The sequence below is a fragment of the Ceratotherium simum genome, chromosome 20 (genome assembly GCF_057802395.1).
Source record: "Ceratotherium simum simum isolate JZ-2026a chromosome 20, ASM5780239v1, whole genome shotgun sequence".
In the NCBI taxonomy this organism is placed as follows: Eukaryota; Metazoa; Chordata; class Mammalia; order Perissodactyla; family Rhinocerotidae; genus Ceratotherium; species Ceratotherium simum.
The window spans coordinates 40206470-40233394 of NC_141919.1; the positions used below are offsets into that span (position 1 = coordinate 40206470).

The 26925-nt window shown below is 37.8% G+C and overlaps 1 protein-coding gene across 2 annotated transcripts in view; it reads left to right on the forward strand.

The window, feature by feature from the left end:
- FOCAD (focadhesin) overlaps positions 1-26925 on the forward strand; it is a 291760-nt gene that overhangs the window by 209294 nt on the left and 55541 nt on the right. For both annotated transcript variants that reach the window (XM_014792384.2, XM_087444678.1), the window contains exons 22-28: positions 2512-2604; positions 8321-8409; positions 11493-11537; positions 15973-16081; positions 18913-19029; positions 21813-22051; positions 25227-25316. In XM_014792384.2, coding sequence (XP_014647870.1) covers positions 2512-2604; positions 8321-8409; positions 11493-11537; positions 15973-16081; positions 18913-19029; positions 21813-22051; positions 25227-25316 — 782 coding nt within the window. The remainder of the gene's footprint in view (positions 1-2511; positions 2605-8320; positions 8410-11492; positions 11538-15972; positions 16082-18912; positions 19030-21812; positions 22052-25226; positions 25317-26925) is intronic.

The window sequence follows — 26925 nt, forward strand, 5'->3', positions numbered from 1 at the left end:
GTCCATCAGACACCTGTCATTGCAAGACTATGTGTAGTTAGTTATGGAAAAATTAAATTTCACATATTCATTAAAACTTGGTGCACAGTGGTTGAGAACCCTGCTTTATCATCTGCTGAATTACAAGTTTGCAGCTTCATAATTTGGAATTATTTTGTTGATTGGGTTCCCTTCAAAGCCTTCTCACAAGTATAGCAAATTATATATAATTTTCATACTTTACAAATGCTAATTGTATTTTCAGCCTAGCAACATTAACCCCTATGGGTGGCTATATATTGAATTGGAATAGCATGCTAAAATGTGTTTTTGTTAAAAACGGTCAAGGAAGTCTCTTTTGCCTGTAACACAACTGGAGTGTAAGGGGAGGACGGTCTTCAAGCTGTTTCCCTAAGTCTCTCTTCAGTAAGGGAAAGAGCAGGAGAGTGCATTTTTAAAGAGATTTATTCACGGCTAACTCCACAGAATGCTAAGACTAGGTACAATCTCATAAAACATGAGGAGTCTAGGCTTAATCATTCTACTGCCTCCCTGCACCCACCTTCAGATGTGGTTGGAGCAGCAGGACGAAGATTAGCTTTAACCTTCAGTTTATAACTTCCTTTTAAATAGGTTTCCTGGCATGAATGTCTTTGTTCTTAGAAACTCAACATTTGATTTGCCCATTTTCCTTTAGATTTTTTCCATAATACTTTCTTTTAAACTTAGGTTTAAGAGGCAATTGAGACCATTGTCTTCCCAAAAAACATTCAGTGCTCTTTTTGCCAATTTGCTGAGAGTATGGATACTCTCAGTAATGCAATGATGTCCATGGATTTTTTGACAGGAAAGTTTTAAAATATTTGAGTTTCTGAAATATGAGATAAAAGTTTTTGTTGTGGTGCTTGAGTGTTCTTTCTGTTAAATCCAGGTCTCAAACCAGGACTTAAAAATAGTTAATGTATTTTGTGAAAAGGGAACAGATTGATGGGAAAAAAGTTAAAGAAAATTCTCCACGTTTTGGAAACAGAGAGCAAGCCCAAGGACTGATTAATGCCTCCCCACCTGGGTTGTCATCTGCTTCCTGGGTAAGGAGAAGAAGCAGGAATTGGTGGGCCCATTCCTTCAAGGATTTTTGTTGACACATTGGCAAGGCTCCCCCTACCGTACTCAACAGAGTGAGTACTTAATCAGAAATAGAAGAAACTTGTCTTTATAATTTTTTTTAAAGTTCATTTCATGGTCTGAATGTCTTTTTCATACTGTTTGAATATCTAATTTTTAAAAAAGCAGCAGTGGAATGAGAGATGGTAGATAGCAGACAGAAACAGCAGACGTCTGTTTTGTTCTCTTTGTTCCCATAAATTCTTCATGATTTTGCCTTAGAAGCTGTGTGTGCCCATTTCTGACTCTCCCACTAGAAAGCTCTCTGCGGACACGGATCGATTCATAATCCTCAAATCCTCCCATAGCACCTTGCATGTAGTAGGCCCACACTAAGACTGGGATTAAAGAAAGTGCCAGAAGCCGTGGGAGCTAACTATATTCTGAGAGGTTGTTCTCTTCCTCGTCACAAAGCACTTGAGGAAATTAATTCTTATAGTACAATAAAATCTCCTTAAACAATCCAGTTTTCATGATTCTTACATGATTACCGTGATTCCTATCACAGTAATTATACAGAAATTTGTCTTTTTTGTTTGTTTGTTGTTGTTTTTTGTCTATAGGACACAGACTAAAGTTTGAGTTGTTTGAGTTTAGATGAGAGGAGTTACAGGAAACGTGAAATGTGATGCACTGTGACTGTTTTTCTTGAGTGATCTCTCTTTAACAGAAGCAGACCTTGGGAAGATTTGTTGCAAGATAGCTGTATACTAATAGGTAGAAACAGAAATGACTATGAAAACCAGATGTTTTGTCTCGGTCTCTCTTCAGAAACAGAGTTTCAGTGTTGGCATGTATCATTTTTCTCTTGTTTACCCGCACTGATTAAAGGGCGTTTATCTAGTGGTGTGCACAATTGCTGTGTGCAGTACTCATTTGCATGCTCTTGCCATCATGGTCTCTACACAACATGATATTTCTGTTGGCAATTTAAGTTTATTACTTCAGAAATTGTCATATTGGAAATCCAGGATGTGAGCAATATTTATTTTTATTTAAAATTACTAGGGGGGTTAGACAATATCTAGTTTCCTGACTGACAAGAGGCTTTACAGAGTTTCCCCCTAATTTTCAAGGACATATTCGTATTACACATACATCTTAACTTGTTATTATTGTAGGATTTTATTTGCTTTAATTTAGAAAATTCCAGGCTTATTTTATTTTGTCTTTATAGGACTCTAAACTCTTCTCCTTTGAAAATATCCAAAAGATGTTATTTGTGGTTCTGATCCTAGACTTATTTGGTTTGTTTTAGACCCTAAACCATTTATATAAAGGATAAAAAAGAATTGATGATACGGTTTTAATTTTATTCTGTTTTAATACTGTGTAGTCTAATTTATGTTGTGGTATGTTTTTTCCCAGGTTCACATCCAGCTCTCAGAGTGGCACCGTGCAATTTTTCTCCCACAGGCCTGGCTTGCTTATATGAATCGAGCTTACCATGCCATTTTACAGGTAATGAAGCCACAGAATAGTTTTTGCTCTAGGGGAGCATCTCCTTCTTATCTCAAATTTTACTGCAAATATGTATTTAATATAAAAGCAGTTAGGAAAATAGCACCATCAAAAATGCAAAGGTTATTTTTGCTCATAAAAGAATGTGAGGCGTACATATATAACTGCCCTTGAACTCTAGATGTCGATGCCCCCATGTGTGTCCCATCCAGAGCTCTCTCCTGTGCACTGCTCTTCTCTGTCCTGCTGCTTTCTGACCATCTCCCAGATGTCCCCCGCGGCTGTGCTGTAGCACCTCCGCTTGAGCACGTCCCAACCTGAGCTCATGGTCTGCCCTCACACCTGCGCCTCCTCCTCAAGCTGGACTCACTTAACGTCTCCGGGCTTAGCTCATAACCCTTCCCCTGAATTTTGTGTCTCAGCCTTGCTAAATTTCTTTGTTTTCCAAACTCAGCATGTCTTCCCTAACCTCTTGACTTTTACACGCTGTTCCTTCTGTGACAGGCACTGCCATTCCCTCTGTGCCCACCTCATTCCACACCTCCATTTTATCTGGGAAGGCACCTGTGTGCCCCCCCTCCCTGGATTGTATGCCCCTCTTATGTGCCTCCTTAGAATCCATGCTTCCCTTTTTGAAGCCCCTGTCCCCTTTGTTATTCATCTGGGTTCTCCCTCCAGTGGTCTCTGCTCCTTAAAGCTAGGAGCTGTATTTTCTTCTCTGTTTTCTCTCTAGAACCTGACATAGTGTCTAAAACATAATAGGTGCTAAGTAAATTAATTATGCTCAATTTGACTTCATTTAATCCAATAAGATTATAAGCTATAGTTTGTGAATTTTTAAAATTAGAAATAATTTTTAATCAGTTTGGGAATATATGAACAGTTAACAGTATAAGAAAACAAGTAACTCCATCCTTTTTCCTAGCTTAAAATTCATTTTTAAGGATGATAGAAAAAACCTGCTGGTGCTTAAGTAATGTATGGCCCAGAGTAAGAATTTCATGGAGCCTCAGGAAGTGTGGTGTTATGGTTAAAGGTAACAACTGTCCCAAAGGATGGTGGGGGTTGTGGTAGGGGGAGGACTAAGCATCTGAGCCTTGGTGTTTTCATCTTAAATTAAAACCTTGCTGCAACATATTTTATTGAGTCTTGAATTTATAAAGTACTGGTGCTTCTTCAGAGATTCTGATTCATTAGAACTGAGTAGGGGACCATGAATCTCCGTGTTTACCAAGCTGCCAGGTAATTCTAATGCAGTTAGTCTATCAACCATACTCGGAACAACAGTGTTTTAGATGGCTGCCCAAAGTACACTGGAATCCGCATTTTAAAGATGTTCCCTTGGAACTATTGTTTCCTTTGGCTCAGCTTACACACTTTTTATCCTCAGCTGCATCTGGGCACTCAGTTTTGAAGAGATGCACGAGGGAATGGATGCCTTAGTCATATACTTCCTTAACCAATTATAGTTTTTATGCAAAAAGAGTGAGATTGCAAGTCAGAGTAGGCACTTTTTCTCACATTCATTTTTCCCTGCATAATTTTGTGGTGTTTTCCTTCACCAAACATTTATGGGGCACTTATACTGGCCAGGCCCTGTGCCAGGTGTGTGGGATACAAAGGGGAATAAAGTCCCCCTTCCTGTCAATGAGTTCCCAGTTCAGTGTGGGAGACTAATGTGTCTACTAGCAATCCCAGTACAATGTCTTTGATGCTTTAATAGAGGATGTACAGAGTACTGTGGGTGCCAGGAGAAGGCAAGAATAACTCCTCCTCCTGCAGAACGAACTGAATTTTATTTAGCTCTTAGCATAAGGAAGGCTAAATTGAAAGGATTATGGTATAACTCAGGCAGATGACTTGCAAATGATCAAAAAAAACCCTCCATGTTGTTTTTTATAATAAGAGCTACCATTTATTGAATAACTAGTGTGTGTCCAATACTGAACGTATATTATTTCAATTAATCTTTACAGACACCCTCTGAAGTAGGTGTTGTTAACCCCACATATAATGGGATTATAGATGGGGAAGCAGGGTTAGATAGGAAAGCAAAGCAAATGGCACAAAACCCAACAGGCAGTAAATGAAAGAATTGGAGCTTGACCCAGATTTGTCTGACTCCAGAGCCTCAGTCTTTTCCACTGCATCGTGCATTTTCTCTAATACTGTCATTAGTTGTAACAACAAATAATGCAAATTGGCTTAATATTTTAAGAGACAGATCTATTTTTGAAAAGCCAGCTGAGTATTTTTAGTAATGCAGATCAATTATTCTGCCTTTCTGCTGTTGTAGGTGATGGTGTGTATCTGTGTTTATTTATTATTTAAAATCTGCTTACTTTGGATTTCTAATAAGACTAGTTCCACTGAGAATTGATGACAGAAGTATGGGCTATAATAAGAAGATTCTCAGTATTATTTCAAAGTACAGCAATGCTTTGTAGGCTATCACAGTTATTTGGAAATACACTGATTCATTTTAAATATTCAACAAGTTTTTTAAATGAGTCCACACACTTAAATAGAATTTATGTTATCTTAGAAGAGTTAGAGCAACTGCCAGACTCCTTGTCTATATCAAGAATTTCTGTCCTGGAGGATACTTCTTCTGTATAGAAGTTATAATTACTTCCATCTGGTGCTAGACATATTTTGTAGCATTAAACTAGAGGATCATTTAGAGGAGCCATGTTTTATTCAATTAGGCCTAGGAGACATGCTAAAAGGTACATTCTACATTATTTCCTGGAGGTTGATTATGATGTGAATAAGTTTGAGATCTGAACACTACTAGTGGCTTTTGCTTAGGCATCTGCTTCCAGCCTTATCTAATTTTTCCACCAGATGTGGGATTTTGAATTATGAGAATATCAAAGTGGTTGACATGGGCAGGTATTGGGATTTTTTCCCATTAAGATGAAAAATGCAGATACAAGTCGATTGACAGTTCAGAGTCCATTTTGTAAGGAGCTTTCTACAGCCAGCTTTACCTCACTTGCCCTTGTGGGATGCTGAGGAGGATAAGGTCTCCAGCCTTTGTTGTAAAGGGCTCTTAGGATTGTGAATATGACCTCAAACAGGGGAGAGGAATTAAAGCAGGTTGACTGCAGACACTTGTTTCCTGAGTTGGTCAACTATGCTGCAAAATAATCTGAAATCAAAAACCAGGGTCAGGAACTGTGACCCCTAGTAAATTACTCTCTGACCATTTGTAAGGGTTGTTTGTTTGTTTGTTTGTTTTTAATGTGTAGGTTTGGAGCTAGGTGAAATTGCTCACTATAATCAGCAAGCCCTTGCTTGCATAGGCTGGAGATAAGAAAAAGTAAGAGGGATAGATAGGTTAATAACTGGAATCTATAGGCAATCCAAAAATCTCAATTCAGGTGATCATTTCAGCCTTTTCTCTCCCAATGAATGCTTCTCCCCTTAACCACAGCTGTTAACCAGAAGCAGAGGTGACTGAGTTGAATGCCACTGGATCTCCATCACCAATAGGTGGAGAATTGGAAAGCAAAGATTTGGATCTGACTAAATAGCCTAACATGGACTGGGTGGAAGGGTTAGAGAGACATTCCAGAAGAAGGGCTTGAGAGGAACAGAGACTCTGAGAAAGAAAAAATAAGAAATTTACTTAGTCACAATAGAATGGTTATACTGGTTTATGGCTACAAGGGAGATTGGAAAAGTAGGCCTTCTGAAGAGGCTGCACATAGACTAGCTTGTGTTGTGTTTATTTCTAAGCTGATTTTAACCTCTAATATCCTATTTCTTTTTTGGAAAAGCATTATAGAAAATAAGTGTTTTAGGAGTAAAGAGGCATAATTTAAGAAGCATAATGAACAGAGGCAGGCAATACAAATTGTTTTCTTTTTTGCCTACCCTCCTGGGAGGCCAATATCAATATTAAATATTAATATCAATATCTTGCCAATTTGATCACCTCTGATACATTGCTCTAAAAGACAGAGGAGAGAATAAAAGGGCCAGGATTCTATCTTTGAAAACATGGAGATGGGGTTGGATATTATTGAAACCATGAAGGATGTGAATAGAATGCCCATCAAATCTCAGAGTACCTGAACTGGTGAGCCCAGGGCATTGTGTGCTGGAAGCTGTGCTAAATAAAGGACTCTTTAAACTGATAAAGCAGTCCTTGCCTTCACTAAGCTCACAGGCTAGTAACTGAGGGTATATGAGAGAAATACAAGGACATGCAACTGTATAGTTTGGATATTACATTTTTGGGAACATTTTGCTCTATGAGAGTATACAGATTAAAACATGAATTATTTCAAGAAGGATTTAGATATATTCATGAGAGATCATTTCATAAGAAAATAAAAGCGGAGGTGGGATTTTTTTACTGTTATTGATGACAAACCTGGTAATGGTAGCTATTATTTGTTACCAGGCACTGGACTAAATAGACACTTTTCACATTATTTAATATGATGCTCTAATACCATGAGATAGTTGTTAGCTACATTTTACAAATGAGGAAACTGAAGCTTAGAGAAGTGATGTTAGTTGCCCAAATTGACACAGCAAGTAACTAGAAATGGCATTAGATCAAGGCATTCTGATCCTAGAGCCCACATCCTTAACCTGTCAAGCTATACTGCCTCCCTCTCTGGAGGACATAGAGAGAGATACTTTTCTTTTGTGGAAAATACCTTAGAAGTCTAAAATCAATGAGAAAAAGACAATTAATAGAAAAATGGACAGAATAGAGAATCCAAAAGTCAATAAACATTTCAAAAGATGCTCAATCTCATTGATAAATAGTGGAATGAAAATTAAAACCATAATGAACACCATTTCACACCTGCCAGAATGGTAAAAATTAAAAGCCTGACAATTCTAAATGTTGGTGAAGATGTGAAGTAACTAGAACACTTATTTACTGCTAGTGAGAACATAAGCTGCACAATCACTTGTGAAAATGGTGTGGTATTACTCAGTAAATATAATATGCAATCTAAGTTCATGTCCAATTTAGGGTGCATCAATAAACCAGTATTTTAATTACATTCTAATAATGTAATTGGTGATGGACTAGAAGGGAAAGCATCTGATGAAAATAATCCTGAGGGTAAAAAAAATAGAAAGGATAATAAATATTTGACGGCTTTGGTCTTAAAGGGATGATATTAGCTATATTTTTATTACATGGTAAAAGTTAAAAATTATGATGTTTATTTTTATAAGTTCACTCAAGAAATAGAAATGTAATGTACAGCTCTTTGAGAATAACTTTTGTTGTATATTACCTGAATCTTAAGTGTTATATACTTATCCTTATTTTATACCATTCTGTTATAAAACTGGTGCCCAGACCCCAGTCTTGGTAGAGTGTCAGTTAAATTTATCAGCTGCTAACACAGGCAGATCATTACGATATAGGGGATTTTTTGAATGGGACCTATGGAATTCAAATCTGCTTTTAATAGATATCTCCAAATGAAATGCTCTGCACTAAATTTGCCAAACTTATAACTTCTCCGGAGTATACTTCTTTGGTGAATGTAGAAATACCTGAGCAGTGATGTAATTATCTCTCCTCACACAACCTCGTTCATAATCTAATATCCTATCAGGAACGTTTAAGGCCAAGTGGGAAAGGAGACATCTGTTATCTAAGTGTTTTCCAAAGAAATGTCAAGATAATTTTACCCATAGAGTTTGCCTGCTGATCTATGCCGTGTTTTTGCAGGGAAGAATAGGAGAGCTGGAGCTGCAGTTAAAACATGGAAAGGAAGGACCTGAGGAGGTGGAATATAAGAAAAGCACAGCCTGGCTCTGGTAAGGGCATGGCGCGTCTGCTTGTTATTTGTGATGGGGAATGAACTATGAGGGAGTTGGGAATTTTAACTCCTATGTGAGCCTGAAGGAGAAAAGACTGAAGATCTAAGTGTATTTTCCATCCCCTCCCCGGATATGAAAAGGAGAGCTTTATTCATAAATTTTATGATTTTTATTATTTTCTAAAGCAGTGTGGAAATGGTTTCCCCCCCTTTTTCCCCTATAACTGATTATTTTATATACTTTTGAATGAAAAATTCTGTTTTTCCCACTCAATTCATTGCCTCCCTAACACTGTCCAGGAATACTCTTCCATTCCCCTGCTCCCCTCTCCCCAAGACATCTTCATTATTAGGAGCAACTTTACCATGTCAGGGCTTTAGTTTCTTTGGCAGACACCCCCTAGTGAATTTCCACTATATTATCTAGAAATGTGTAAGTGCTGGCACATTAAAAGCATTTTAAATTGTTACATGGGTTGGGATGACTACCTTGTCAGATTAGCATTGCAGCAGCCTAAATCTAAGTAAAGTGCTCAGAATCTAAATAGCTTTGCCTGCAGCCACAGTTTTCTTTAATCTAAAAATCTGTTCAAAAGTTACTTGATTTTAGGTTTTTATTTACTGACAGTTGGCATATGTAGAAAAGCGGAAGCTGTGTGTGTGTTTAATTCTATTCTGCTACATTTTCTAAATTTTTTTTAAAAATAGCAATGCAGTTTAAAATGTTATGACATTGGATTTAAGATTAGAGATGAAGAATTTGGATTTTTCTTGCTATTTGCTATTATCTTTTACATATAGTTTTAATTTCAACTTCTGAAAATGATAATCTGGTGGGGCTGGTATGTTGGCTATACTCTCCAAAATATGTAGAGACATGCATGGAATGAAGGATATAAGAAAAAGATGGAAGTCAAGGATAACTCAAAGATTTTGACTCTGAATAACTAAAAGTATGGAGTTCTCATTTACTAAGATGGGGAAGACTAGAAAAGCAGGTCTGTGTAGGGTAGAAATCAGGTTTGGGACTTGCTAAGCGTGAGATACCTAATTAGATCTCCAATTGGAGGTATCAAGTAGGTTGTTGACTATATGAGTCTAGAGTTCCAGGCTGGAAATATAAATTTGAGAATCATCAGCATATTGACTGCATTTAAAATCAGTTTGCTGGATGAGATCCCCTAGGGAGTGAGTAAAGATAGAGAAAAGGTCGGAAGACTGAGCCCCAGAGCACTTTAACATTTAGAAGTGGGGAAGATGAAGAGGGAACCAATAAAGCTCACAGAAAATTAGTGATCAGTGATGTAGGAAGAAAACCAAGAGAGGATGGAATCTTAAAAGCCAAGGGAAGAAAGTGTTTCAGTAAAGGAGCAACCAATTGTGTCAAATGCTGCTGTGAGGCTGCAAAAGATGGAGACTGAGAACTGGGAATTAGATTTGGCCTCTTGAAAGTCATTGGTGACCATGACAGGAGCTGTTTTGGTGGAGTTGTGGGGACAAAAGCCAGATATAGAGGGGTCTAGAGAGAGTGGAAGGAGATGAACTAGAGTCATCAAGTGTGGACTACTCTTTTAAATGAGTTGTGATGTATAAGGAGCAGTGAAATGGGGCAATAGCTGGAGGGCTTTTTCTTCTTTTAATCTGGTAGATATTACAGTATGTTCCCATGCTAAGGGGAGTAATACAAGTAGAGAAGGAAAAATTGATGATGCAGCAAAGATACGGGAGTAGGTGAGAGTGGGGAACTAGTCTACAAGCAGAAGGTTTGGCCCTGCATAGAAGTATAGACAGTTCATCATTTGTAAATATTTCACACTGACCAATAAAAGAATACATTGAATGTACTATACTCCTTTTAGGAAAACTGAGATTGGACAATCGATTTTAGAGAAATTTATTGTCAAATGGTTTTACAAAATACAAGTTTAAGGTCTGTAGGAGCAGTCTGCAACTATCTGAAAACTTGGCTCTTAAGAATGATGCATTCTCAGAGTGCTGAATAGCTAAGATTTTCTTATATTTCAAATGAAAATATTTATGAATGCAAATATAATTTATATTTGCAAAAATTTTATATTTATAAAAACTTAGAATTTATTAAACAAAGTATATAGTGAAAATATCCATGATAGCATCTTCAAAATGTAAATTTGGCAGTCGATGATTGTTTTTTACTTTATCTCAAGGGTCTTATATTGAAAAAAATTTTTTATTCTGTAAATATTTGAATTGAGCATACCTTCCTTCAAATCGATAAGTATAATTACTTTCTTTTAGCTTCAGAATTATTTTATAACCAACATTTTTAATTTTATTTTATATACATATATAGTGACTGTTCCATTACCTACAATTTGGAAATAGTAAATTGCTATTTTGGTGAGCTCTTGTGCAAAAAAAGAGAGAACATCTTAGTCAGGTCAGGCTGCTGTAACAAAAATACCGTAGACTGGCTGGCTTAAACAATAGAAACATTTCTTGCAGTTCTGGAGCTTGGAAATCTAAGATCAAGGTGGTGGCAGATCTGGTGCAGGCCTGCTACCCGGTTTACAGATGGCTGCCTTCTCCTTGTATCTTCACATGGTGGAGAACAGAGAGAGAAAGCAAGCTCTCTGGTGTCTCTTCTTATAAGGGCACTAATCCCATTCTTGTGGGCTCCCCCCTCACCACCTCCCAAAGACGCCACCTCTAAATACTATACATTGGAAGTTAAGATTTCAACATATGAATTTTGGGTTGACACAAACATTCAGTCCATAGCAGAGAATAGTATAAAGGACACTTGTATACCCACCACTTGGTTTAAGAGATGACGCCACTACAACACTGCCTGCACATCCCGCCTCAGTTACATTCACCTCCTTCCCCGCCTCCACTAAGTGACCTTGCGAATAGGAAGATGAAACTCTCTTTGAAGTAAAGCCCTTATTACAGTTCTTTCACCTTACACTAAAATTCAACGTATACAGTTTTAAGATCTGGAGTCATTGCCAGAGGTTCTTATTAACTGAGGAATAAGCAGAAAGACTGTGTTTTTGCTCTAACATAGACTGTCATACCTATGTTCCATCTTTGTTGCAGGGTCCGAGACATGTTGACCGATGAGATCACCAAGGCAGCTGCAAAGTAAGATGCATTTATTCTCTTAGCAAAAATTTTCTATCGACATTTTTTTTCTGGCAGGTACACACTGTTTCTCCTTTTAGGGTATTTCATAACTCTAAGAATTTTGAAGGACTTTTCAATTATTTTTTAAAAAATCAGTTAGTATGCTTGCTCATATTAAGTTAGTTCTTATCACATGTCTTTTTGTGAAAAATACAGAGGAACCAGTACAAACACAGAACTTTTACATCAGAAGTCACTGAGGTTGTGTCCTTATTGTGCACCTAACAAAGTTCCCCGTGCTTAGACTTAGATTTAAAGGATTCTAATTTAGTTTGGAGGAGGGAATAAAAGAAATCCTTGCTAATGTGAATTATGTGGGTTCTACAAATAGATTATTAAATCTCAATTGTGAGCCAGCAAGTAAATCAAAGTAGTACTTCGTTTCATTCCCTTTGTATTATTGGGTCCAGGGTATCTAAAAATTGAATTTTTAAATACCAAAATCTAATGTGAAGACCCAGTAAAAAGGCAATTTCAGTCATATCCTTATGATTGTTTTAATAAAAATAACTTGAGTATTACTACTTTGAAGCTTTTTATTTATCTTAAGCCAACTCTCACTAAGAAAATTATACCCTAATGAACTTGCTTGAACAGTCTCTTCAGGTTCCTTTGTTAAGGAGCTGACTAACTGTTCCTGGCAGTACGTTCGTGTCAGTTATGTACACTTCTCCATTCCACCACCACCTGTAGTTGCTGCTATGTCTGTCTGACTTCCTTTCTTCTTATCCGCCAAATAACAGATATACCTTTGACCTAGAAGATTTCATGTGTCATGAAAGTCCCTATTATCTAGAAATATTTAATTGCAGTATAGTTTATCCCTATCATGTCCCAGAACCTTCTGTAGCTAAATAGGTTTTGCCTGAAAAAAACAAAGACATGATCTACCTTAGAGTTAGCTTTCCACCAGTAATTTCTTAAACAGGCACTTAACTGTGAAGTCTGATCTCAGTCCATGATCACTGCTCAGCCTCATGTCTTCTGAATAAAGGGAAGTAGAAGTGGTAGTCCTCCCCTGCACTCAGTTCTGTGGGAGGCACTGGGAAATATCTGTTGACATATCTGTTGACAAAATGAACACTAAAGTACAGAGAGGCTTTGATAGGGCCTCATTTGTGTCTGCTTATCTAGTTTGGTGAATTGCAGACACAGTGGGAGAGCACTCAGCTGCGGATTGGAGGGGAGGGGGTGCTGGGATGAGGGGGCTGCCTTTGACCTTTACCTTTCACAGTTTGTTCTATTATGTAGTCTACTTATATCCTGTTAGAAACAGTGCTCTGACATTTGCAGCAAAAAGCTTGAATGCTGAAGAAACTAGCAGCTTTCTATTAAAACAAACTATAATTTTGCCTCTCTAGTAGCTTTTGCATTTTCCGTTCTAAAATTTCATTTCAACAAGACTTTAATCTTCAGATTTGCAGAGCATTGTTTCATGACTAATACCTAAGAAGAGTATGTTCACATTCTCAGTGGTACAGAGTGAAAATAATTCATGTTCTCATGGTGTTACCTTTTCATCAAAAATTTCAAAGTATTTTATAGACTTTATCTTATTAAAGCACTCCTGGCAATACTAGGCATGACAGCAAGTGAATAGGAGATAGTTAAGGTCCAGAGGCTGAGAGATTAATGATCAAGTAAGGGAAAAAATCACTCGGCTGCCCTCTCTTCATTTTTTCCCACTGGCTTCCTCCAACCATGTGAGGACCCCATCACCACCTCCTGCCAGCTTGGCCTTCTGTTCCTTGGACCATGGCTGCCACAGGCTGGTTTGGGCCAGTGCAGGACTTACTTTGTTCTGAGCCATAAGTCAAAGACAGGAAGTTAAGCACCAGTCACAGGATTAGACTGATTTGCTCATTGGAGAGCATTTTTAAAGCATCAGGGATAGGGCTAAGGGAGAATCAGAACACAGATAAAACCTGATGATTGATGTAAGTGTATTTTCATTGTTATTAATTAAATAGATTTGAACCTGAAGATAAAAATCCCCAAAGGATTGGGTCACTTTACTAATATGTAACGTAACACTGTGTCCCTAAGAAAGCATCATTGTAGCTCATCCTTCCTCGTGCTTTTTAATTAGGTTAATGGCATCAGTTTGTTTCAAAGGACAGTTTAATTAAAATGTCAGTGGTGTTGCCTAGATAAATGCTGTACTGATGCTGACATTATGCAAATTAGTTACTACTGCTAGACTGGTAAGGGATAGTTATATGATCAACAAAGTGATGAGTTTTTGGTGAACCAGTTGTAGATTTTCACCTGGCCAGTTCCTCCTCGAATTTGTTTCACAGAATGTGTATTGAGTGTCTTCTCTCCATAAGTCACTGTGCTAGGCATGAAGGAAATGCAAAGATGATCAAGAGCTAGTCACGTTACCTTTGTGAAATGTGTAGCTTGGCCTAAGCATGCGTTGTGTGGACTGTGGACTAGTGTTTTCTATTCAAAGATTAATTCCAAATATATATTTAATCTGCATCTAAAAGTTTAATTACCTGTGGCTTTAAATACATTTTTCTCTATTTTACAAGAGTACTACATGCTCAGGAATGCCAAGGCCAGTGAAACTTTTGCAATAAAATCATTTTGGGCACTGTTCTAAAACTGAGGCTAAATTTTCTTTCAGAATTTCAGGATTAAAAAGATACCTTTTATGTTATTTTTTCTAATATCCTTGTTTTAAGAGATTTGATACTCGGTTTCTGATGACCATCTAAGTTTTTCTACAGGGCGATAAAAACTGAGGATCTAATTTTCAGATCACTGAGAACTTAAAACTATTTTTGGTTTAGCTGTAGGGATTCATGACCATTTTGTAGCAGGACAAAGAGATAATATCAGAAATAAAAGATTTAATTTTTGTTTTGTTAAATGATTTTATGGCTAAGGCACCTAGGAATGCCCAGATCTTGCCTTGCTTTCTGGTCTGGTGTACTATCACTAGCTATATGGGGTCCCCAAAATGCTCACTGCAAAAACTAGGTGGAAGCCATCTGCTTAAACCTCAAGTCTTCCTTCCTATTTTCTCCCCCACCCCATCCCCCCATATAAATGTTGTTGTCTTATCAGTTTATAGGAGGGATGAATTAAGGAGGGGTGAACAAAATGACCAAGTTTGCAGAGCAAGCCTTCGCTGAGCTTAACCACCCCAAGATGGGAGAGAGCGAAGGAAGGAGGGAATGGATGAACAGATAGATGGCAGCTGGAAGCAAAAATGCTAGAACACTTGTATATACTAACCTTGTAATACCCACTGACTCACATGTTGTCGTCACTATGGCCTGGGACTGGAGGTACTAGGCTTGCACGGGCAGCAGGGCTGGAAGTCGTCCTCATCCCATGTATCTGTTCTGTTCCTGCACTGGGTGAGCAGGGAGTGGTTCTTGGATGTATACACTGATTCAGGTTCACGTCTCAAGTCCACATTTGGGAAACATTCTCTGTATTTATGGGAACCCACAATTGTAGGACTAACTGAGAACTGAACTATCTGATGGTATGGGTGCTCTGTTCACCTGAGCTCTGTTACGACAGAGTTGACAAGCCAAGAGCATTTCATCAGTGTCCCACCTGGGATTTTATTCTATAGGATCACCTTGGAATTATGGATTAATACTAAATGTACATTTTCAAGTGGTAAGTATATTAAAAAGTTTCAGTTTTCTTGATACTAAATTCAGAAGTCAAACTTAATATTTTGTTGCTAATATTAGAAAACCACTATTTGGATGATATAAAGGGGCAACTCTCAATCCCGATAGTCTAAAAACTGGACTTTTTTGCATCTTATCTAGGATCTCGAAATTATATTACAAACTGACTTTAAGATTGCTGGCTTTGGCATATTGAGAGAAAGTGGGGGAGGATAATGATGACTGAGGAAAGCTGCCAGTGTGTCAAGTTGCTAGTAAAGTGTGCTGTCTGAAGTGGTTCACTAGAAGCTGGTTCCACACACCAGAGCTCTAGAAAAGCCAGAGGCCGTTCTGTTCTGCTGGTCTCATTCACATAACTGTCCTTGGTTGTGCTTTCAGAACAAATCGATAAATTCAAATTGGCCAAAGATGACACAGAAGAAGACAGCTTAGGAAATGTAATGTCAAATGATGAAATAAAAATTTTAGGAAGAAAGAACTTAGATATATGAGCTTGGATTTTTAAGTGACAAAAAGCATAATGACCATTTATAAGAAGAGTTAAAAATCAGCACTAGTGTCAGAGGAAGGAAAGGAGCTGCTGGCATCCGGGAACAGACAGACCTGCGTTTACAAGGCTCTGTGAAGGAATGGAAGTACTTTTTGACCTCGTCTACCCTCCCCGTAATAGTGTCTTCTCTTCTCCTCGTTAATACCCCAAAATTCTCTCTTGGAATTTTTTTCTTTTTAAACAGGGAGAGCCCAGTGGTCAAAGGCAACGCATTGTTAGCCTTAAGCAGCCTTGCAGTCGTCATATCCAAACACGAAGCCAGCCTCTCCTCAGACTCTGAGGGGGTCCTGGAGGTGAGTGAAGGGTGATGTGAACCAGTTGGGCTTTGGTTGTGTAACATTTGAAAAGTGAGAAGCCTGGCCCTAAGTTTGTGAGGTTAGAGTCTGTGACCGCTGCACCAAGTTATGCCTTTACCCTGTGAGCCTCAGTGTCTTCTAAGACAACTTTTCTTTGGTGCTTTTCTGTTTTGCTTTCTCCATCAGAGTTAAGTGGTCATTTCCATTTGAAAGTACCAATTTTATGCAACAGGGGTTGTCTTTTTTTGATTACATGAGTGGTAACCAATCTTCGGAGGTTAACTAGGCTTACTGAAAGTGAACAGTGCTGTCAAAAAATGATAAATAAGCAGTGTTTACTGACTGAAAAAAAATTGTACTTTGCATTTTAATTGTAGATGTCAATGACAAAGTGCCTATTCATTTTTGCAAGGCATTTATTTCTTAATTAAACATGTGGCAAGCTGGCCAACGTTCATTTCCAATGTACTTTTTCAGATAATTCATATCTGTCAAAATAAAAAGGCATGGATTTATTCTTCTTTTAAGCCCCATTATCTAGTAGCTCTTATTATCTGGAGACAATATAGCTGAGTGGTTAAAAAACATAGGCTTTGGAGTAGGAGTCTTATATTTAAATCCTAATATATGCACTTACTAGCTCTATGGCCTATTGTTGGTAACTTTCCTTTTCAGAGCCTGTTTCCCCATCTGTAAAATGGGGAAACAATACTTTCCAGACAGGATTGTTGTAAAGATTAAATGAATTACGTATGTAAAGCACAATGGCTGGTAGATGCTAAGCGCTCAGGAATAGTAGCCATTATCATCAGCATCAGCATCTACATCAACACTTCTTATTGCAAAAACTGGACTTTTTTTTTTTTCTTTTTTTGTTGAGGAAGATTCACCCTGAGCTAACATCTATTGCCAGTCTTCCTCTTCTCTTTTTTTATGTGTGCCGCCACCACAGCATGGCCACTAACAGATGAGTGTGGTATTGTTGTGTGCCCAGGAACTGAACCCCAGGCTGCCAAAGCGGAGAGCACCAAACTTTAACCACTAGGCCATCAGGGCAGGCCCCAAAACTGGACTTTATTCAATGTTATTCAGCCCGTCTCTGTCCCCACAGAGTGTCTTATGGGCTGTCTATTCACTTTTTTCATGGTAGGGTTTTTTGGTTGCATGCAAAGAAACTGACTTATTTAAATAAAAAAGGAACTGGAAGAATAGGGAATTTGGAGGCCCATGGAATTGAAGGTGAAGCTTAAAAACTGGGTTGGGGGAAGAACAAGAACCAAGGCAACTTGGAGAGTCCAGGTACAGGTACTGATGAGCCATCTCAGCGGACCCCGCCCACTGGGGTGGATCAGCTCTGGTCATTTACTGTCCTTGCATCAGTCTCTTAAGATTCAGAGTCCCATGGGTCCCGTGCCCACACCTTGGGCAGGGTAGGATGGGGAGCTTTTTTGAGCAATTCGCCCAGCTTCAAATCACAGAGGAGGGAATTCCCCAAAGGGTACTCTTACCAGTAAACAAGAGAATAGATGTCATGGGGCAAAAACTACAAATATGTATTACACGTGGGGAAGGGAAAGAGGCCAAGGAGTTATTGCATAAAGGAAGAAAATGTAGTTACCATATGAAAATGTAGCTTTAAACTCAGAATCTTATTTTAATGATGAAAAAGATGAAAAATTTTAGAGAGGAAATGTTTCATACCCTTGAAAGAGCCGTGGAATACTTTAGCAGAGGCAACATACTAAGTAGATCTATGACCTAGAAGTTAATTCACCCTTCTGAGATCCCTTCGTTTTGGTATTATTTATGTCAAACTACCAGTTGTACAGGTAATTTGCCCCAGTAGTAACTGGGGGTCTAGCTCAGAGTTTGAGTTCCAGGCTTTCTTATTCTTTATTCCCCTGCCCTTTTTCCTGCACTGTAACACATAGTACACAAAACATTGAGAAGCCCACAACACAAAGGTGGGGCTTTGCTTTTATTCTTGATGACCTTGCCCTTGACTGTTACTCAGTAGAAACTCAAGACCTCATTATTTGGTTAAAGTTGAAGTTTTCAAACTTCATTCTAAATCTGCATATGACCCACAATTACAGATCTTAAGAAGAAGACCTTTGGTTCAAGGAACTAATTCCAAGGAGATACTCAACACTGCATTGACCTTTATAGTTCGCGTCACCTGTTACCCTGTGTGTTAATGAATGCTTTTGATGTCCGTGGTCACAAATGATTTTTAAAACCAAGTTCTCTTTTTAATGAGTTGGGTTTTGTTATTGTTTTGTTTTGTTTTTTTGCATTCTCTTTCCTCTTTTCCAAACTGAAGATCATTTATGTTTTCGTACCTAATTAGTTGGGCAAATGTTGTGATGATTCTTGAATGATAAATATATGGTGAGAGTAAGCAGAAATGCTAGAGATGGTGATCAAAATTTTGTAGGCCGCTTTATTGCCTCCTTTGTGAAATGACAAGTCATAGAAATGAGAAATTTTGAGTTGCTTTCTCTGCACATCTCTCCCTTTACCCTCCACATTATCCTCCCTGAACACAGGAGAGCTCTGAAGGGCTCTCGGATATGTTCTGTTCTGCAACCTCCATCCTCTCACCTCTGCTAAGTCTTGTATAAAGGGCAGATCTTATTCCTGCACAGGTAAAGATGTGTATTTGTCAAATACCTATCCACCTCATGCAGTCTGGCAGGGGAAGTTCACTTTTTGATAATAGCACTTCACTCTTTAATACACCAGGGGATTGTATCCTTAGTCTAGAAATGATGTTTAGGTGTTTTTCTTTTTTTCCATTATCGTTTCATGTTTTTCTTCATCTGCAGGTTCAACCTAATTTCCTTTCAATGAAAGAGTGGATTTTCATGGTGTTTGATACTCTTCTGGTCATTGTGGATAGTCATTACCAACCCAGAGGAAGACTTTTCTCCTGGTTTTATTATGTAAGTCTGAGGAATAAAAAAGATCAGAAAACTTAAGGGTTGACTGTTTTCGTATCAATTGTTCACATGAAATCCATGATAGAGTGTAATGATTCTCAGCCTTAGCTGTACAATGGGATCGCCTGGAGAACTTTAAAAGCATATATATGTATTTAAAAAATACTGATGCGGGGGCCGGCCCCGTGGCTTAGCAGTTAAGTGCGCGCGCTCCGCTACTGGCGGCCCGGGGTTCGGATCCCGGGCACGCACCGACGCACCGCTCCTCTGGCCATGCTGAGGCCGCGTCCCACATACAGCAACTAGAAGGATGTGCAACTATGACATACAACTATCTACAGGGGCTTTGGGGAAAAAAAAAGGAGGAGGATTGGCAATAGATGTGAGCTCAGAGCTGGTCTTCCTCAGCAAAAAAGAGGAAGATTAGCACGGATGTCAGCTCAGGGCTGATCTTCCTCACACACAAAAAAAAATACTGATGGTAGGCCTCACCTCTGATTTAATTGCTCAGGGATGGGCCCTGGGTGTCAGCATTTTGGAAGCTTTCAAGGTTATTCTAACATGTAGTCAGAGTCAAGAGCTACAGTTGTAGTAAAATAAACATTGGCTGAAGATGGGGGATCCCAAGTTTCTAGTCAATGGTCTTTTCATTTCAGGGTATGTGACCGTGAGTGGTTCACTTAATCTGTCTGGACCTTTGTTTCCTTTTTTATAAAATGAGGGGATTGAACAATGTTATCTATAGTAGTTGTAGCCCTAGCCTCACCTCATATTAGTTTTATGACTGTTGATCTGACACTTAATTAACCCATCATCGTATTTTCTTATAAAATGAACGTAAAAATGAATGCTTTGCCAACTTTATAAAAGATTGTGGGGATCAAATTATATAATTTGTGAAAAAATATTTTGAAAACTGTGAAATACTCTATAAATACGAAGTAATATTGTTGTTGATCTTTAAAAAGCACCTGTTACTTCGTCATTCTCTTTCAACATGCTTATATCCTAAGATTGGAAGCAAACTGAAAACATACTTTTTTTTGTGTAGGTTTCATTTTCCCTTTACTGGTTGTAGTCCATGCTTTATTTCTATCTGTGTGGAATAATATTTTGGTTCTACTTTATCACTATCCATTGCTTAGGGAATTACAGTGATCACGGGACAATCAGTTGAGTGGCAGAGGATTATAGTTGATTTGAATAAAAATATAGCACAGGTCCTGAACTGTTGCTAAGATTATGAATTTAGCCAGAAACTCCATTGCCTTAGATCTTCTCTGTACAACATTTTGTGTGCCTCTGTCCTCCTGCCCTTGGGAGGACCTGGTATGTATTCATCTGGGGCTTAGGGTTTGGAACTAGATTTTTAACTTACTTGAGGACAAAAAATGACTTACTAGGTAATGTAGAATAAAATTGGAGAGTAGATTCTGCTCAAAGAAGTACTTTCTTTACGATGATTTGTTTTCTGTCAAAAGTATTCTTATTTTCTTTAATGATGTATGAAAAACTTGTTTTGCTTATATGGAAGTCTTTGCAATAGCTGTCTGGTTCAGATATTCAACAGGACAGGCTATTGTATTAGATTTCTAATAATACTGCTTAGTTCTTGCAAACCAATAAAAATAATCTCCTTACTAGCCAGCTCAGGATTGCCTCTTACGTTTGTGATTTTTGTATTATTATACTTTTTCAAAGCCCTGTTTCAAAAGTCACTTCTTTTATTTCTGGCGTTCTAGCAGCTGAGTCATTCTGAGTAGTACATTGTCATTACAATGGTGCTGTATTAACTTAAAGAAAACCTTAACACATGTTTCATTTTTATCCTTAAAGTACTAAGGCTTGGAGAGCCAATGAGTATAGAATTAAAAACACTTTTTAATGTGCTTTGACTGCAAGGGACAACATGGCCTTTACGGTGTGTCTGAAAATTTGAAGTGGATAATAGTGAGGAATGATAGACGGGCTTTCTTCCCTACTTGAGACATATTTATAAATGTATATAATGTCTGGTGGAGCTCTCACATGAGATTCTTTGTAGAAGCTGTTCCTATTCAGCTGCCCTGTCATTTTATTAGGGCTGTGATTCATTTCTTTGCCCATAATTACGTATAGGAAGGAGCATAGAGCTTCCCATTTCATTTTGAATAGCTGGTTATTGCTTTGCAACCAGAGGCTTTTAGGATTTCAACTTCCTTTTTAATTAAAAGGAATTAACCCCCTGTAGGAAATAATCCATCTACTGGGAAGTGTTCCCACCAAAAATTTTGGCAGATCTGCCAATAGTTCCCTGTGCTAAACTTACACTTATTCTTCCATACCAAACTTAACCTCCTCCCTGCCTTCTTTCTCTCCCCCCAGACTCCTGGCTTTCTGGACATTTATAATGTGGCTTAGTGGTTTCTCCAAGCTTGGATAGCTTCACTTTGGGTTTTTCATTATATACACATGTGGGCTTTCAAAAACACTGAAATTGTTTCAGGCTTTAAAGTGAGGGAATTCACATCCTTTAAAAGGGGACACTTACAATTTGTTTTTTCACATTTAAAAGGACATTATTAGTTAACTGATTGTGTATTAGTAAATTGTTTCAGTAAGAGTGAGATGTAACCTATAGACAAACACAGAAATAGTTTTTTTTTTAATTATTTTTTTGGTTGGCCGGGATGGATCTAAGGGGGCTTGTATTGTTGTACAGTGCTTTTGTGATAGGTGTAGGTGTGCTTCCTTCATGTTTTAAACAAAAGGCCAACCCCCTGTTTTCTCTCTTTGGCACGTCCTAGAAATCCTATTCTGGCGAAAACACAGCTAGTGCCATTGCCCGCTCTGCTGCCGCCACGGCTTTGTCTCTCCTTGTGCCAGTTTTCATTATCTCTTGCAAAGAGAAGGTTGAGGAAATCCTGAACATGCTGACTGCCAGGTTACCTGGGAAACCAAGTGCTGATGAGTCTCAAGCCGTGCAAATCCACATGGGCCTTGCTTTGGGGATGTTTCTCTCTCGCTTGTGTGAGGAGAAACTCAGGTACAGTTTATTAAAATATTCCTGCTTTTCCTCTTTGTGATTTAAGCGAAGGATTTGACACACATACACACGCATGCATAAACATTATATCTGAGCAGTATAGGGTTGCTAAACTTTTTGAGATGGGCAAGTTGATTCTTCATTCTCCTTTATGAGTGCATTTGTCTTTCTAAAATACCATCACATAGATATTAATGTATTTTAAGGATTGCTCTTATTAAAGTGATTGATTACTTGAAAATCATTTCATGCTTAGATGGAAGCCCTGGATACATCTGTGTAATAGATATGAGGAAAAGTCTAATCTTATGGAGCTATAAATAAAGAAAGGCTTCTTTTTCACCCTGGTTTATAAGGGTGAAAATAATTGCTGATCCTTTACTGATATCACCATAAAATGAGAGGAAGGGATTGGTGTATCCCTTGTGCCTAAGGGTGCTGGAAATCACTGAATCAGCCGAGAACTGCATGTACCCAGTTCTAAATGTTGCTTTTATCCTGTGCCCTGGCTACATTTTTATAATCCTTAAAGAGTCTTAATCTGTGCATATTATACTGTGTGCTTTATTCAGTCTGATTGCTCATTTTTGGACTGCTAGCTTTACACCTGAATGGAGCTAATAGAATATCAAAGACCCAGGTGGAAAATTCCACTAAACGGGGAAGTTTTCTTGTGCTAAAGAATCTACTTTAATTTTGTTGTTCATTATATTTATTCTTTATTTTCTAACAAATCTTAGAATTTTACGTATCCAGATTGATTGCAGTGTGGTACAACATGAATATTTGAGTATCATGAATATTTAGATGTCACTGACTTGGAATTAAGCCCCACTTTCCTGCATTGGAAGTAGGAGAGTAGGGAGAGGCATCCTGTTGTGGTGTTAGATGTCCTTACACTTCCGTGGTTGGCAGAAATTAACTGTCTGTCCAAAGGCAAGAAATGGTGTTGATGCGGAGAAACTAGATGACTTTATGCTATATTGAGATTTCAGGTTGAAACCAGTGGTTAAGGTTGCATTTGTAATTTATATAGTTTTGGGCAAACACCAATATGTGAAACCTTTATGAGAACTTCTGTTGATCTAGGGAAGTACTGTATTTCAGATGATCATTTTCAGCTCTTGGAAACATCTGTCAGATGGCTAGGAAGATTGGCTTAGTCCTTGTGATCATAAATGAAATATTTCCAGAATATTCATTTTGCTCTATTCACCAGCATTAGTACGTATAGGCCTGGTTCTGGTCATGAACAAAAGGCTGCCCTTTGCATATGACTTGACTGTTACATATCTTGTGTGTGTGACAGAACACAAAGTATTTTTAAAGACTTACAACTTGAAAGTGATTTTCTTCCCTTTGCTACTGTGCTACAAACGGCAGTCTCTTCACCATCTGTGTTCATGCTCTTTCTTCAGTATCTTTTCAAGAAACATGTTTTACGACTAAAAATGAGCCATGGCAGTTTAATTCCAGGCAACTCATTTCGTCCTATCCTGGCTCTGACTCCCTTCTTCATTAGTTTAGCTTGAGATGCTGCTGGTTTTAGGGCTCGACAAGCTTGTTTGTGGTTAATTTAATCATGCTACGTGGAGAAACCTCTGGTTGTTCACCTAAAGCATTCATTCCTAATTCCTAAATTGCCTTCCACCCCTGTCTAGCTTACTTGACTTTACACCTGATGGAAACCCTGGGGAACAACACTAGAAAGCTCTTCCCGAGGCTAAGTGCCCTCAGAATAACTGCAAATTTTACCTTTGCCCTCATGATCCTGTGTTTGATAGCATCCTCCTTCCTTAGCTGGGTGTCTTAGTACTGCAGCCACTAGTATGATTATTCATGGTTCCCACCTTCCTGATTTCCTGGAGCAGAGGAATATGAAATATTTGCCTTTTGGTACTAATAAATATTTTACTAGATAATGACAATGTCACCAGATAAAGACATTTTTGGAGAAAGTTTCTATTTTTCTAAAATTAAAGTAATTATTTTGAGGGCTATTGACTGAATAGTCAATGACATCAAATAAGTGGCCCAAAACAGCCCCCTAGGGGAACAGGATTAGGACAATATGTTGGTCTTGAGAATGAAAAATCACCTTATAGAAGAGAATTATGACAAGGAATCCATTTTTTGCTAAGGCTTATGAGAAAGTCACCTGAATTTAAATTGCAGTCTAGAATTTATTCAGAAAAGCATATTATTCCAAAGCTTGCTTCTGTTAAAACTCCAGAGGATACTAGTAGGATCTCTTTAGCATTTGTTTAGGATATTTAAATATATTTTACTCCGGAGAACAACTATAATAGGACTTATTTAGTTAAAGCTATTAAAACTGTGTGTATGTGTGTGTTCTTATTGCAAAATGTAATCTTTTACCTCAGGCAAAACCACAATAGTCTTGGTTTGAGAAGACGTTATTGAAAGTGCTCTCTGGCTGGTTGGCATTCCTGGGGCTGCATTCCGCTTAGCATGGTCTGAGGCAGCAGCCCATGAGTTGACACGTAGGAACCCCTTGATAATAAAGTGTCGGTGATGAAGCCCACAACTCTGCCTGAAAAAACAGCCATAGAGCTACCTTTTAAGTTTTACTTTACTATACAAGTCATAGTTCTCACCAAGACAAGTACAAAAACCACATCAATTACTGTATAAAGGCAGAAAAATATAGGGCTGGGTTTTTCCATCCCTCCCCTTTTGAAAAAAGATGTAAGTAAAAGAATAGAACTCATAGCTTCCACAATTAAGACATGAAATCACAAGTAACAGTATTTCCAGAAAGAGATTTGGAACAACTATTGATAATATCCACCTCATGGGTTAATTAAATATTCTGAAGAAAATCACTTTAACATTCTTAGAAATATTTTTTTGGAATTCTGACTTTGGTTTTTATTTTTCAGTGATTTAAAATTTGAATGGGCTGAGAAAATGTGAAAGTAGAAGTTTTAGTGTTATTGGTTTGCAAGTGAATATAATGTTCAGAAACCCAATTATTGAATAAATTCTCTGACTCAGTTTCTCTATCTACAAAATAAGTATATGTGAATCATCAATATTGTTTTTTATTTTTTTAAAGAAATGTATTTTCAGTAAAATATTGAGCAAAATATTGTAAGTATTTTAGACAGTTTAATGATTTTAAATAATTCATTTTTCCCTTGTGTTTACCCAGTGATATATCTGGCCAGCAGATGAACCTTCTTCTGATGAAGTCTTTGGATGCCCTGGAAAATTGCTGCTTTGACTCTAGTCTTGAATACAAGTATGTTGATTCTGTTTCCTCTCTAACGAATACTTAGAGATTGGTTCTTTCTTTGCCATAAATTTTGCATTCTGTGGTGAAGTATTTGTAGGACCTGATCTTGAATTCCTTTGCAAAGAGTCTTCAGTAATAATCAAAAATCTATAATTAAAACTGACTTATTCCGAAAACCGTGTTTCAGCAATAGACAATTGGCTTCAATACAAAGCAATAAATGTCATTTTGTGGCTGTCATTAAGTTACTGATACCTTAGTTCTATCTTGTACTTATCATATGAGGTGTATGTCTGGGGATATATGTATTCATGTATCATGTATACTTTGTCTTCATTGTATCATATCATGTATTCATAGTATTCATGACTTAACGTTTTTAAAGATCTGTTGAAACCATTCTTTGAAGTTGATTGGATTAAGGGAGGCTTTAACCCACCGTTTATATTTCCCTGGGAGACCCAATGGCTGAGGAATCAAAATGGAAACAAACATAGGTTACAGCAGGGGTTCCCACCCTCCTCAATATTAATAGATCCTCCCCACCCTGCCACAGACCTCATGCTTTTTAAAAATTTTGTCTGTTAAACAAAATATCTTCAAGTTTAAATTTATTTTCTCATTCCAGTCATGGAAGTTAACAAAAATGAAAAAGGAATAATCAGAAAAGAATACTTCAAAAAACAGTGTGAAACATTCTTATTTGGTGAGACATTTAATGTTTCACTTAGTCTGTGTGACTTGTATGGGAGAATATATGGTTTGATTAGGCTTTCTGAAATATTAACACCTTTGAGGACCTATATTGTACCTTGTTGGGCTTTCACATGGGGTTCATTATTACTAGGAAACTCAACAGATTATAAGCACTAGCCTCCAATTTATTAATGCATTTCCTTGTTGCTATTATGGGTACTGATCAAATATGAGTTAAATCAGTGTTGATGTTTCTGGCCTTTAGGAATTTGTGATCTCAAGTTACATTCGTGCCATCTAGCCTGTTCAGACTAACAAAAGAGTCAATGGTAGGAGTAGCTGCATGTATCCAGTATTTCATCATGAGCGATTAAGTCAGATCTTCACTTAGTAGGTGCTAGTTAGGGGATCTTCTCTCAGATCCAGGCCAAGATTGGATAAGAACCATTGACACCACCCAGTTTATCACAAAACACTTCAGAGATGAAATGACATGTTAAGAGTGTGGTTTTGAATATGGGAAAGAAAGAGTTCAGTGGCATGATGGAAATCTCTTGAATATAGAAAATGATTAATGTAAGGGATAGGGCCATTTAAGTGTTATTGGATCTGATGAACAGTTGAGATGATTGAGCCTAATCCATGTGTTGGTGGTGTTGTCTTTTACAACCAAGAAGTAACATATATTTGTTTCTCTCTCTGCCTCCTTTCTTCCTCCTGCCTTCCCCTGAAAGGTGTTCATCATAGCTGTAGTTCAGGGTGTTATAAAGTTGGGAAAAATTTTGCCATTAAGATGCTGCAAACTTTCAGCCAGTTGGAACAATCAGGAATCACTTCTATGTATCACCTCCATTAGTTTGCAGGAAGGTTGTTTGAATGTAAGGACCATTGGGATAACTGAATTAACCACAGTATGGAT